At 43.4% G+C, this 15,203-nt stretch overlaps 1 protein-coding gene across 2 annotated transcripts in view; it reads right to left on the bottom strand.

Moving 5' to 3' along the window:
- The window catches only part of SV2C (synaptic vesicle glycoprotein 2C), a 160,711-nt gene that overhangs the window by 75,695 nt on the left and 69,813 nt on the right, over window positions 1-15,203 (bottom strand). For both annotated transcript variants that reach the window (XM_057698350.1, XM_057698341.1), the window contains exon 3: window positions 13,376-13,527. In XM_057698350.1, the coding sequence (XP_057554333.1) occupies window positions 13,376-13,527 (152 nt within the window). The remainder of the gene's footprint in view (window positions 1-13,375; window positions 13,528-15,203) is intronic.

Genomic DNA, 15,203 nt, shown 5'->3' on the forward strand with positions numbered 1-15,203 from the left:
AGAATCCCTTTAGGAATTACTAAGTTTTCCCTATCATGCCTTCAACCTCAAACTCTGTCCTATTTAATAATCTATTCTTCTAATGAGCTCTTCTAGGCATCAGTTATGATTCTTCAGGAATTAGTTACATAGGTACACTCGCAGTGTGGGGCCCAGTTGTGCTGAATGGCCATATTTTCTAAGATGCCACACCTGCATCTTTAACTGGGCTTGTCTTCAGGCCCTCTAAAAGCGACTCAGAGCAAATCTAAGCTCGATTTTGACAGAGAGACAGCCGCATAAAATATAAACACTAAATCAGCCTATAAGAGAAGAGAAACTTCCAGGTCATTCAGCACCAATGTCTCTGCTGGCAGGTTATGTGAAAATCGAAGTTTGGCTTAGTCTTACAAATGGCAGAATATTGCATGTGTGGAAAGCAGATGGGCAGCTCTACAGTTTTTCACCTTAATCTGGGTAAGTGAATGGAGTATTCCTTCTGGGGACCCTGACAGGCATGTGGCAGAAAAATGAAGTCCAGCTTCTGTAGCTTGTACCCTAAGATATCAGGGAAGCCTTCTCTACCTTTCCATAGCTCTTGCCCTCTAGGCCAGTTCAATATAACTGAAGGAAAGCTGAAGATGATCATATGCTCAAGCAAGAAACATTTTAGAAGATGATGACAATTTTTATGTCCCCCCAGGTGACAGTTAATTTAGAAGCACAGCAGCTAGTTACCAAGACTGGGTAATGGTGCTAATTGTAAGCCTTGGATAAGAGACCTAACTAGGTTAGTGATGAATTCAGCCCATCAGGGGTATTTTCAGGACAGTTCTTTTCAAAGACACACACACACACATTTTGTCTAGCTCAGAATATAGAGATGTGCAGAGAAATGAGGTGGGGAGTTCTTATGGAATCATAAAGCTATCATTAAGACTTTGTTTTAGAGAAAAAAACAGCGTTTCAGAGTTAGGTTTTGTAGTAGGTATCTAACAAGAAAAATATTATAAAAAAATGAATAATCCCCAATGCCTTCAAAGGGGAGGGGGGCGCTTTTGGTGTGGAAGGCCCTTTCATTGCTAAGACCACAATGGGTGCTGCTGTGCACTGAACTGTGTCTCCCCCAAATTCATATGTTAAAACCCCACCGCACAATGCGATTGTATCTAGAGATGGGATAATTTCTTTAGGAAGTAACTAAGGTTAAATGAGGTCATAAGGGTAGGGTCCTAATTGGATACAAGGAGAGGAAGACATATCTCTCTCTCTCTCTCTCCCACATGTGGACACAGCAAGAAGACGGCCAGGAAGAGCGCCCTCAACCAGAAACTATTGGCTGGTACCTTGATCTTGGACCTCTCAGCTTTCCGAACTGTGAGAAAATACATTTCAGTAGTTTAAGGCACCCGATCTATGGTATTTTGTTATGGCAGCCCAAGCAGAGTAATACAGGTGGAATATCTAAGTTTGGATCTAGAAGCTGGGCAGCGCTGAATTTCTGTGTATGAGAAAGGAGAGTCGGGTGGGCAATGCGGGTAGATTCCTGGAGGAAGGAGACAGAAGCCAGTGAAGTTGCTCACTGTGTGGGGAGCGGGAAGAGAAGACACAATGTAGCCTTGGTAGGAAACACAAATGTCAAGTGAGAATTTATGAAGTTGTGGGATTAAAAGGTGTGTGATGTAAAAACCTCTTCTGTCTGGTAACATTTTTAGTAAGATAATTTTTAAAAAAACAGAATTCTGGGTGTGATTGGTTTTTCTTCTGGCAAATGATGGAGGCTTAGCACTTAGAATGCTTGGCAAGGGGCTGTGACAGTATCACCCGGATAGATGAGGGGATGGATGGCTGCTACGCATACACCCTGTAGAGACCTGCAAAATGATTCCAAATAACCCTCTATGTTGCTCTTTGAGGACGTTTCTTAGCTTTGTCATATCTGGAGAACATTTTGAAGAAATGAGGATTAGAAGACTGGTTCTAATTGTCTTTTTTTAAAAAAGAAATTTATTTATTTATTTGAAGAAATGATTATTTATTTATTGGCTGTGTTGGGCCTTCAGTACTGCACACGGGCTTTGTCTAGTTGCGGTAAGCGGGGGCTACTCTTCGTTGCGGTGCGCAGGCTCCTCATTGCCACAGCTTCTCTTTTTGTGAAGCATGGGCTCTAGGCACATGGGCTTCAGTAGTTGTGGCACACAGCCTCAACCGTTGTGGCTCACGGGCTCTAAAGTGCAGGCTCAATAGTTGTGGCACACGGACTTAGTTGCTCCAGGGCATATGGAATCTTCCTGGAGCAGGGATTGAACTCGTGTCCCCTGTATTGGCAGGTGGATTCTTAACCACTGCACCACCTAGGAAGTTCCTAATTGCCTTTCTTCCATTTTCTCTGTCACTTTGGGAAGTGACAAACTCTATGCAGCAGGCTCTCCATTCCAAAAATGAGAATGACACTTATCGTTGCTTTTGTTCTGAAGAGTATTAGAATAAATGATACATGTGAAAACGCCCTTCGAAGAGTAGTACTAATTTTGTTTTCTACTTTTTATTTTGAAATACAGCCACAGAAAGTTGCAAAGAGAGTACAGAGAGATCCCATGTACCCTTTACTTAGTTTCCTTCAGTGCTTGGAAATGGTTAGATCTTACATAACTGTAGTACAATACCAAAGGCAGGAAACTGTCAGTGGTATAATGTGTGTGTATATTTCTTCATCATTTTATAACGTGTGGATTTATGTAACCACATGCAATCAAGACACGATTCCATCAACACAAAAATCTCTGGGGGCTGCTCCACTATAGTCACACCTGCTTCCTTTCTCCTCACCACCCCTAACCCCTGCCAACCATGAATCTCTTCTCCATCTCTATCTTTGTCATTTCCAGGATGTTATATATCTTTTGAGATTGGTGTTTTCATTCACAAAATGCCCTTGAGGTCTCTACAAGCTGTTGTATCAATTGTTCATTTCCTTTTATTGATGAGTAGAATTCTAGGTATTGTAGACATTTTGGTTGTTTCCAGTTTTGGAGTATTACAAATAAACGTGTTCTGAATAACCATGTACAAGTTTTTGTGAGGACATACATTTTCATTTCTCTGGGATAAGTGCTCAGGAGTGCAATGTGGGTTGTTTGTTAGGTGGGTCTAGTGTTTTTTCTTTTTAAGAAACCCCCAAATTATTTTCCGGAGTGGTGGCACTATTCTGAGTTCCCACCAGCAATGCATGAGACATGCGTTTTCTGCATCCTCACCAGCATTTGGTATTGCCATTAATTTTTAAACTAATTTTTATACTATAAAGTGTATTCACTGTTTGTTTTCAAGACAAATTCTAATGTCAACAGCTTTTGGAGGAGGCAATTCTATCTACAGTAAATGAAATCAACTTTTCTGTTTTTTATTTACTGTAGATATAGGTGTCACTATCTCTACTGGAGATCAAGTTCTCCAGGATTCGTGGAAGACACAGGCTGCTGTCAGGCTGGGATTCACATTTGCTTTGAGGAAGTCTCAGGGATCGAGCAGTCAACTGAGATCTGAGGACCGGGGAAGTATGGCTCGCTGAAATGCTGCAGAGGATTCACTTGTCTGGGGCTTTCTAGAGCCTTGTACCTACATTTTCTGAAACCAACATGTAAAGGCCATACTAGCCTGAACTGCACCCACCTTCATACCCAGATTCTCCTCCTGACACATAGTGTATGCTAAGCACCTTATCTGAGTGAGGGCCTGGGATGACTTGTCTACAGTGTCATGTGTTAGTAATTATGATTTACTAATGATTGCATCTTGCAAAGAAAACTCTCCCCCTGACTTTTTTTTATAAATTTATTTATTTTTATTTATTTTATTTATTGGCTGTGTTGGCTCTTTGTTGCTGTGCACAGGCTTTCTCTAGTTGTGGAGAGCGGGGGCTACTCTTCCTTGCAGTGCACAGGCGTCTCACTGTGGTGGCTTCTCTTGTAGCGGAGTGTGGGCTCTAGGTGCATGGGCTTCAGTAGTTGTGGCATGTGGGCTCAATAGTTGTGGCTCATGGGCTCCAGAGCACAGGCTCAGTAGTTGTGGCGCACAGGCTTAGTTGCTCCACAGCATGTGAGATCTTCCTGGACCAGGGATTGAACCCGTGCCCCCTGCATTGGCAGGCGGATTCTTAATCACTGTGCCATCAGGGAAGCCCTCCCCCATGACTTCTGAAGAGCAATCAAACCAACATCAACGCTCCTTGGTGCACTGGAAACTGAAGCTATGTACTTTGAGCTAATTTCTCTTAGACTGTAAGTATTTTCTTTGGGTCCAGGTGCTGAAATTTTGAGTTTGCTGACAGCCCTGCCAGTCACCAAATGAAGGACTCCCTCAGTTCCTGCTGTTTTTCTGAGCTTGGTCCTCCAGTCTTCCTGACCATTCTGTGAGCTATTCAGTGGCCTTTCCATAAATCCTTTTCTGGTTAAGTTAGCCAGAGTTGCTTTCCATTACCCCCATACAAAAACTAATATAAAAAAGACCATACTTAAACTTTTGATTATGAAATACATGAACATTCCTACAAGATTTTCCAGAGGAAGAATGAAATGGTGCAGCAGAGATGGCTAGCTGTTCCCCAATATCCACTTATCCTGATTTGTGTTCTCCTTGTTCCTTGGAATAGGAGTCTGCTATACATTTCCAAGATGCCCCTGCAGCTAGGTATGGTCATGTGCTGAAGCTCTGGCCAATGAGATTTAAGTGGATTTGTGTGGGGCTTCCAGGAAGATTCTTCATGGGAGACATACATCCTTCCTGCTCTGTGCTGCCTAGGAATGTGGACCGACTGGTCGGAATGTGCGAAAAATGGTGGAACTCTGAGATAAAAGGAATTGGGACCTCTGATGTTGACTATGGAGCTATCACCCCAGCCCTGGTCTGCCTCCATCCAGGCTTCTTTTGTGTGATATAAACCAAATTTCTAAAAACAAAGAACAAATTTCTAACTTACTTATGCCTATTAATGTTTTTTCTTTTATATCCAGTCAATCCTAATCTTAACTCATACAGATGGTGAAGAAATGGAAGGTGGGATTCTGGGAAGAATCTAGAGCCCAGGGATTTCCTAGGATTCAGAAGAAAGCATTTGTGGATTTTTAGCGTCTATGCTCATATCTACTTCAAAATTATGGTGGCTACTAGACCTGTCAATAGGTATTGTTACTTAATATGCTAATACATTTTGATAACTGTATTTTGAAACAACTGGTTTCATTTATAATCCTATTGATTTCATTTTCTGCATTTAAAGACATTATTTTGAAAGGAGGTTGGTAAGCTTCACCGGACTACCTGAGGGATGGATTACACACCCCAGTTCTGTAGTATCACCTGGCAGTGTTAGCAGCATAGGAGTCTCAGCTCTTAACATTAACACACAAGCAAGAAAACTGCCGTAGTTTTAAAGCCCATTTCTTCATTTGAAGATCATGTGTGTAAGAAGTGAAAATCAGTAAGGAAAACCTCAACTAAAATTAGAGTCAGGAAGGCCAGTAGAGGGAGCTCTCACACATCATCACTCCCCATCATCTGTATGCCCTCGCCACGATTTGTATGCCCCACAGGAAGAAAAGTACCTTGTACCCCCAAACAGGAAGAAGTCTACTTTACTATCCAGAAAGAAGATTTTCCTTGCCCAGCAACAGCCCAGCCAATGAGAAGCCATCACCATCCCTGCTTTCTTCCAATGAACTTTCCTTTGGAACAGCCCCTCCCAGCATCCCTCTTTTCTCTATAAAAGCAAGCTCTCTTCCTTTGTTCTCTGGATTTGCCTATGGTCTGCCACAGCTTGCATTTCCTGAATTGCAATTCCTTTGGCTATAACTGAATTTTGCTGGTAGCATAACTGGCTATTTTATTATTAAATAACATGCTTGATACAATGCCTGGGACACAGAAGGCTCAAATAATTAACTCCCCTTCCCTTTCTGGGGAACTTAAATGGAAGAGTTAGCACCTTAGCCAAGTGGTGACTGGCTTGATGCAGAGCAGATGGGGCAGCTCCTCTGAGATCACTCTACCAATCTCGAAAGTCAGAGTGAGAGGTGAAGAGCACTTCCCCAAACTGTGCAGAACTCCACATCCCTCAAGGAAGTAGACATGTCTTTTGGGTTGGCTTCATTGGGGGGTTTGTTGTGGGTAGAGGGGCTAGGCACCCTAGCTGATAGACATGTTTCCCCCATGTGACGCACCTAGAATGAGGAGAGAGACAGGAGGGCTGGGGTGGGAGAGCTGGCTCTGGACTATGTTTAAGAATGTGAGACTTCTGAAGTACTTGCTTCTGGGTACCATGAACAATGAAACATAGTCTTTAAAAGAAATCACCATACACTTAAAATATGATAATGCTTTTTTTTTTTTATCTCATTTCTTAAGCCCTTAAAGACTGTCATTATTGGGGGTTTTTTTTGCTGATGTTATCTTATGACTGCATGGGAAAACTGAGCCACAGAGTGAGGAAATCTGAGCCCAAGGGTCGTTTTTTTTTTTTAAATGAAAGATTGGATTGATCCTAAAATGGACAAATTAAGAAATCATAACGGTGTATGTTGATGTACCAAATTGATTCCCTTTGCAATATCTTACTCAGACACTTGAGCATAAAATCTTCAGGACTATGACTTTCAGTGAAATATGGCAAAGCTTGGCAGCAGGGCTTGGGGTCACCTGGTGCCTGCCTGTCCTGGCTGGGCTAGTGTATGTGACCCCAGCTCTCATTTTATCACTCCCCTGCCATCCTGGAGTGGGCACAGAATACTGTGGCATGCCTTACAAGTTCCGTTCCTGTGCCTTTCCCCCTTTCATCCATCTCTACAACCTTCAAATGATAAATGAACAGTTAAGAACACATAGGAAAAGGGGAGTAAAATTTTTTTAATATTCCAGTTCCTTCTTCCTTCCCCCAACCTCAACTTCAGCCCTATCTGTGGAAAGAAAAGACTACACTTAATGAATACTTGTGTCTGGCACTGTGCTAAGTAACCACTTTTCGTATATAGTCCTTTAGTACAGCAACCCTGTAATGGCTATTATGCCCATTTTATAGATGAGGAAACTGAGATCCAGAGAGCCTAAGTAACTGTCCTAAAGGTGACAGAGCTAGAGAATGGCAGAAATGGCTTGGAACCAGGGCCACATCATATCTAAACCCATGTTGACTACCTGTGTCCAGAGTGTAGGACACCTTGCTGCCGAGACAGAGCTTGGCTCTGGGGATGTCCATGTAACCCACAGGTCAGCTGGTGATGCATGCCAGCAGATGAGGGCCATCAGGCTCTTTCTACATGGGGAGTGGTACCATGCACTTTAAAAAGAGTCTTTAGGGCTTCCTAGGTGGCGCAGTGGTTAAGAATCCTCCTGCCAATGCAGAGGTCACGGGTTCGATCCCAGCTCCAGGAAGATCCCACATGCCGCGGAGCAACTAAGCCCGTGTGCCACAAAAAAAAAAAAAAAAAAAGAGTCTTTATATACGATGTGCCTTTTGAGTATTAATTCATCTAACAAGTGAGTTAATGGAAGATTCATTGGGTTGCAGGTAATCAAGCTTTTACAGTATTGTTTTTTCCTTGATTCTCTCGCATTATCTTACATTTTTTCCTATTGTTTTTCTTCTCTCTGCTTCCTCTGATCTCACCCTCTAGGTAAGGTTTACACATTTTCCATTTTAGTTTGTTCTCCCTCTTTTCCCGTAGCTCTGAGCTTACACTGGGCTGTGCTGACAGAGTCTGGGTATCCCATGTAGGATATGAACCTGGTAGCAATAACAGCTACCACTTTTGAACATTAGCTATAAACTAGGTGCTGACATGATCATTATGCTTAATCTCAAAATGTTGACTTAGGAAATGGGGCTGGGGGAGGGGGACTGGAAAGCTTGACAAAGCTCACACGCCCAGAAGCAGCGGGGCTGAGACTCAGGATCAGCTATCACTGTCATCTCTTGCCCTCGGCCGCAGTGCCTTTCTTCTTGTGAACAAACTGTACACAACCTTCCCCATTTCCTTCTTCAACCAGACAGCTATTTGACCATCCCCTCCTCCCTTCATCCCACTTTCACCATTAGGGAGAAGAAATGTATTAGCTTCACACATCTTGTAACTAAAGGAAGTAGAAGGCATCTTGATAATTCGGACAACCTGGAGACTATGTATGTTTTCAAGCCCAGACATCGCACTGTAGCTGGAGGGGGAGGGCTGGGCTGGACTCAGGCTCTATGTGAGCCCCCAGCTTGGCCCTGGGGGTCTATAGCAAAGGGCAGGTGATGGAGGCAGTGGGGCTGCTCTAGTGCGGAGTGCAGCCTGGGTGCTGTGGGCTTTAAGAGCTGAGGCATTTGATGCTGAACCAAGAGCCTTCCCACGTAGCTAGCTAAATGTCCTTGCTGCGCGCTATCACGCACCTTGGCAGGGGACAGCACCTCATCTGATGTGCACGCGAATTTAAAAGAAAATGACAAGAGAGGGTTTAATGGAGCAGACAGTGCTGCAACCCGGCAGCAACTCCAAAGCCTGGGACTCAGTGAAAGCTCTCAGCCAAGGAGGGAAAGGGCCTGGGATTCAGCTCCCTGTCCCACTTTCCCCTTAAGGCACGGGGGCTTCCTTTCAATGCTGAGGTGTCCTGATTCATAGGGGATGCGGGGGAGGGGAGAAAGGCTGCAGGACAACCTTTGCACCTGTGCCATCTGTTCCCTGACACTGTGCTCGTTCTTTTGTGAGCCAGTCTCTACTGTGGGTCAGAAGTCGTTGGCTTGAGCATCGGTGTAGGGTCAAGAGGAGCTGCACTTTCTAACACCTGCTGTCAGCTGCTGCGGGCACCTGAGCTTTGAGGCCAGGGTGTTTCTTTCTGGGTGGGCTCTTCTCTCTCCCTCCCTTGCTTTATGGGGACTTCTCTTTGCCACAGGGGGAGAAAGAGTCCAGAAGCGCCCAGCTGGAAGGAGCTGGTCACGGGGAGGTGGAGGGCAGGAAAGGAGCCTGGTGTGATGACATCCATACTCTGACGGCTAACGTCCTGTCAGAGCTCACACCTTCAGGTGTTGGTGTCCGTCTGTCTCCAGGGAAGTTTGCAGCCCCGAGAGCAGTGATGGGAGGGCAATGTGCATCGTCATCTGATGCTGGTGCACTCAGTCAGGTGAATCCGCGGTCCATCGGGAACTCCTGGCACAGCCTGCATCTTAACCAGCCAGCCCTTGCAGAGGTCCAAGCACCCTTTCTGAAAGTTGTGTCTAACGTCCTAAGAATCCCTCCAGGTTTCCTTTCAACATCCTTAGTGGCCAGCTCAAGGTCTACTTTGCATCAGAAGCTTGTCTGGAGTCAGAATTCAGGCCTCACGGCATCAGGCTCAGGACTTGCGCGCTGATTGCTCTGCCACAAATGCAGAAAGGTGACGCCCAGAAACACAATAGCACCTGCTTTCCCCCTCGACTATATGTATTGTTTATCTCTTGACATCCTTGCCATGCAGTGTCCATTATCAATTCCTTCCCCCAGAGTAAATCTTCTTACCAGTGTGAGAAGGGCCAGCACCTGGCTCTGAGTCGCTTTATTCTGCCCTGAATTCCTGCCCTGCTGGGTGAAAATTCAATACACTGTGCAGCTGGTGGTGCTCAGGGGTCTCCTGAATGAAAGATGATGCAGGAGAAGGACCTGCCTGCTCCTGTTATTTCTGTGTGCTGTGACATCATTTATACCCTGCAGCATTTCAGAGGAAAAATAGAAAGCCTCTTATTTTTTCAGAGGCAGTAGGGAAAGTGGATGGACTTTTAACCCTTTGCCTTTTTAAAGTAAAGTAAAAAGATGTGTTATTGAAAAGAAGAGATATCTAGAGGTTAAAGTTACTTTCAAAGTGTGATTCTGAACTGGATGAATAGAAAAGCCCTTTAGCCTGGATGAAACCAACCATATTAAAACTCAACCAGCAACTGAATAAGTCAACCACGCATGTCAGGCTCGCTCTTTGCTCCCATTCACAGCTGCCCTGTATATACACAAAGTCCCAGGGCTTCTGACATCACCCACTGGGAGAGGTACAGAGCTGATGAATCTCAATCGGGCTGCAAGGGAGAACCACTTGGGGGTTTTTTGACATCACCCACTGGGAGAGGTATAGAGCTGGTGAATCTCAATCGGGCTGCAAGTGAGAACCACTTGGGGGCTTTAAAAAGGATAAATGCTGAGTCCCCGGCCCAGAGAACCTGGCTCAATTGATCTGGGGTAGGACCCAAGCATGGGTATTTTCGGGGGTGGGGGAAGTGGTAAATTTCTATTAAAAGTGCTTATGAAAAAATGTAACCTCCATATAGTGAAATGTACAAATCTTCAGCATTTTTATGAATAAATACTCTTTAAACCACCCCCATCACCATCCGGATACAGACATCATCATCCCCCAGAAGCCTCAGCACAGGACTTTTAAAATTAAACTCTTTTATTTTGAAAAAATTAACTCTTCAAGTTGCCAGAGTATAAAATGAACTCAGCAAGGGTATTTTAAAAATCTCCCCTGTCTCAAAAGCTGGTACAAGAGTGTAAAGCAATTATATTCCAATAAAGAGCGAAAAAAAAAAAAAAAAACTCCCCTGTTGATTCTAATGCAGACAGGACTGACAGCAGTAATTTGCTGGGTGTTTTTGTTTGTTATTATTTGTTTGTTTTCCCACACTTCGGGCCATGGAAAGCCTTCAGTAAAGCATGGGCATATGGTTTTAATTTTCTGTTCCTGATTTCTTAACCAGGTCATTATTGGTTCCTTCAACATAGAAATTAATATCAGCCTCAGATACATTTAATTTTGTTGTATTGTCACTGTCTTTGTAACTTTTCAAGCATTGTTTATGAGTCACAACCTCCCTCTTTCTGGCTATATATGGTTTAGGTGGCCCTTTTTGCTCTAAATAAGAATATCTTATGTGTCCTTGGGAAAAAATAAAGGTGGGGATCATGCTGATTTTTTGTGGGTTGGCCAATGACAGTTGGCAAGGCCAGAGACAAAACCTGGAGCCCTGTACAAGGCTCCTCACAGTTCAAGGGCAGGGATGTGTGAAAGGCAGGAGTCTGGGGAGCTGAGTACTGAGTGAGGAAACGAAATTAAAAACAAAAGTAGGGACTTCCCTGGTGGCACAGTGGTTAAGAATCTGCCTGCCAATGCAGGGAACACGAGTTCGATCCCGGGCCTGGGAAGATCCCACATGCCTCGGAGCAACTAAGCCCGTGCACCACAACTATTGAGCCTACGTTCTAGAGCCCACAAGCCACAACTATTGAGCCTGTGTGCCACAACTACTGAAGCCCGTGCGCCTAGAGCCCGTGCTCCGCAACAAGAGAAGCGACCGCAATGAGAAAGCCTGCGCACCGCAATGAAGAATAGCCCCTGCTCATTACAACTAGAGAAAAGCCCGCGCACAGCAACAAATACCCAACACAGTCAATAAATAAATAAATAAATAAATAAATTTATAAACAAACAAACCCACCACAACAAAAGCAATCATGTGTGGGCCTGGTAGATACGCACAACACTGCAGAAGCCAACCTGAGTTATGGGTTTAGCGAGGCCAGCAGGAGAAATTCTGAGATGTGATGGAAAGGGAGGACCAGGAAGGGGGCGGCAGTAAAGCCAGGAGCCTAGAAGCTGTGCTGTCACTAGAGGCTGAGATACAGAGCATGCTGGCCTCAGAAGGAATCCAGTTGTCAGGCTGTGCCCTGCACAAGTCCCAGCAGAGATGGTCAGTCAGGCGGCAATGGTGACCACCTGGACCTGGCACCTTATTTTCATTTGCACAAAGCCTACGTATGGACTAGCGGTGGCTCTGGGGCCAATGCTGGGTACAGCTGGACTCTGCCCAGGCCCTGCATTTCCTTTCTGTCTGCCGATACATTGTTCCTAAGAAGCAATTCCTTATGCGGTAGCTAGGTGACTCTTCCATTTGGAACAGTGAGTTCTGAGGGAGGCTGAGGTCCTCAGGTCCCAGAAGAAGGAGGAGAATCTCCTTCAGTTCCTCGGATGGTGGCAGAAGATAAGCCTCATGGTGGGTAACTACCTATAAGAGCGTATCTTTGGCCCAGAAGTGACCAAAGAGTCTAAAAATGAGAACTCCATCACACTCAACTTAAATGTTTAGCAAAGAAAAGTTCTCTTTAGGCGTGATAACCAATTTCTTATGTCTTATTTTTTGTTTTTGTTTTGTTAAATACAATTTTGGTTAGCATATAACTTTTTAGGTTTATTAAAAGAGGGTGACAACATGAACTTTATAGCTCAGTATAAAAAACAAATCACAGAATAGAATAGAGATCTCAGAAATAAACCCACCGTTATTAAAAAAAAAACAAAAAACAAATCACAATGCATCCGAACACTGAAGTCTGTCTTGTCTTTGATTTTAGCACTGAGTTAAATTCACTTATGGTTTTTTCCTAACAGAACTATGCTTTACAATGAAAAGCTGCTCTGTTCTTTTTTCTTTTTGTTTTTTTGAGCAAAGGAGTACATTTTTGAAATCTAATTTTTTAGATTGATTATATTTTAGATAGAACAAAGAGTGAGTTTTTGAAGTCATGGTGATTTAAATTTATACAGTATTCATGTTTTTGCCAACTTCAGCCTGTTTTCTATACATCCACACACAAACATAACCAGAACATGTCCCCACCCATTTCCTTATATACTGAATTCAATTCCTAGATTATGTTAACCTCTCCAGCATTTCATTGTTTATAGGTGAAGCAACTGGGAGCTTGTGGGTTCTGAAAGGGCAAGTAGTGCTCAGAAACATGAAACCTTCAAGTATTCTGAGGTGGCAGGAACAGTAAATGCTTAGGGGAAACTGAGGAGAGGACCTGTGGAGCAAGGGTGGTAGAGTCACCTCTTAAGTTCTGCAAATGGATGGTCCTTGATGAGATGAGATTCTTCCTGCTCCCATCCCAGTTCTGAGCTACCAGAAGAGGTGAGGCTGACATGAGCTGAGCCTTGGACTAAGCCTAGAGGAGCCAAATAAACGCACTTGTGGGTACATCATGTGCACAACAGTTCCAGGAGCAACTGTAAGTCATGTTGCCTTATATGCTGATTATGATCTGTGTATTCTTTCACCTCCACTTACGTGGGGACCCCAGGGTTGATAGCACAAAGGAAACAACTGAAAGCAGTGGCATTAAAAACAGCAAACTGCAAAAGTACTCCTAAAGGATCACTGGCACAGTCTTACCTTATACAGCTCTCTATGTGGGCGAGGGGAGTCCTAGACATTACAAGAGGGAGAAAGATGATGATGACTGCATTGTTCTCAAATCAGCATTTACACGAGAGGAAGGGGATGGGAATGGAGGCTGAAAAAAAGCAAGGTGACTGCCCAGCTGGTGCAAGGCCAGCCTCTTACCGTAGTGCGGGATGATGGCCCAGGCCATGGCAGAGGCGTAGATGCCACCGATCATCCAGAACATGCAGAGCCAGCTCAGATGCTCACCCCGCTTCTCTTGGGCGAGCACTTCAGCAAAGTAGGAGAACACAGCGGGAATGGTTCCTCCAATCCTGCCAAGAGGTACAGAGGATACATGAAATCAGGGCCTGTACAGCCAATGTTAAATACAAAGGGCAGAGCCAAAGCAAGCTCAAACAACACATGCTCTCTCTCTATCCTAGCATATTGAGGAAGGTATGTTTTCTATCACTTAGTAATTTTAATCTTGAACCTGCAATTAAGCTATGTTACCAAAAGGAGGCAGTGGTGCCCCACTCAGGTGCTTTATAGAGCTTAGCTTAAGATCTCCATGGACTTTCTGTTCCTTGTTAAATGCTCTACATGATATTTATCAAAAAACCATAATATTTGGTATAATCTAGGGAATAGTTTAACACATTAAAAAAAGAGATACTATGATTATGTCCTGTCCATGACCTGGGGACTTTGGAAGAGACTTCAAACAACTATAGAGGGCTGTCTGCAATCTACAGTTACTTCCCCACAGCACTGGTCCTGGAGCCTAATCTGGCTGATGTGTCGGCAAACATAGGACCAACAGGGTTGCTTCCTAGACTTGCTCTGATCCCAATCCAGCAGATACTGCTGAATGAGTACATGTGAAAAATGCCCTGGGAGAATCATATAAAGGGCTGCTGGTTTAGATACCAATAGTAAAAGCTTCCTTCCAGTCAGGGTGATTATAAGAGACGCTGACTGATCTCTGGTTAGAGGATATGAACAGTGACCTCTATTCAGGTTAAGGGCTCTCACATAAGGGTCTATGGAATCAAAATTTTGTTCATTCTAGGGAGATGGGCCATGTAGATCTCATCAGAATTTCAAACTGACCTTAACCCCCAAATTTTAAGAGCTACTGCTTAAGAAAGTAAGGCAGTATGGGAAAAAATTACTATCATTCCAAACAATATGTGAATTCTTAAACTTTTTTTTCAAAATGTGCAACAATAGAAGCAAGTTGTAAAGACAACATCTAGTGACACAGTTGTAAAAATATGTACTGATTCCTTTATGTTCAGGTTTCTGTAAGGAAAAATGCTATTGACATTTCATGTAAATTTGATGTCAAGGTATCACACATGTATTTATTCATTTAGCAATAACTGATTTCCTTAGAGCCTTGAATATGATAAAGAAGTATTGGCAGTGACCTTAGCAAATGCATTTAAGAGAAAGGCCATATCTGCAGCAAACTAGATGTACCAAATGAACAGCAGAGTTCATAACGCCACTCTGTATCAACTAGTAGGTCAAACATGGCAGCATTTCATGAGTCTGCCCCTGCTTACAGTAATGCAGTAGTTATCTGCTGTTGGATATGGGCAGACCACTTAGAACAGTGTTTTTCAATCTGTAGGCTATGAAATTACTTTAGTAAATGTAAACAGCATTTTAAAAATTGAAATAGAGATGAAATATTTGAGTGACATCCAAAATAAAGATAAGCATCATTTCATGAAACTTTCATCTCCATAATAAACATACTTATAGTGTGTAATGTATATTGATGTATGTATATATGTGAGTATACATATATACTTAACATATAACTACATATGTAGACTTCTATATATAAATGTATAATGAGTCATAATGTGTTTCTTAGTAAGAGCTGCTCTTCAAAGTGTTTAAAAATCACTAACTTAAAGCATCTATATCTGTTCCTCTGGGCTATGAATGTGACAGTTCTACCTAAAATTCTTGTAAGTGTGACTCCACACTACTT

This window comes from Hippopotamus amphibius, chromosome 1 (genome assembly GCF_030028045.1).
Source record: "Hippopotamus amphibius kiboko isolate mHipAmp2 chromosome 1, mHipAmp2.hap2, whole genome shotgun sequence".
Classification (NCBI taxonomy): Eukaryota; Metazoa; Chordata; class Mammalia; order Artiodactyla; family Hippopotamidae; genus Hippopotamus; species Hippopotamus amphibius.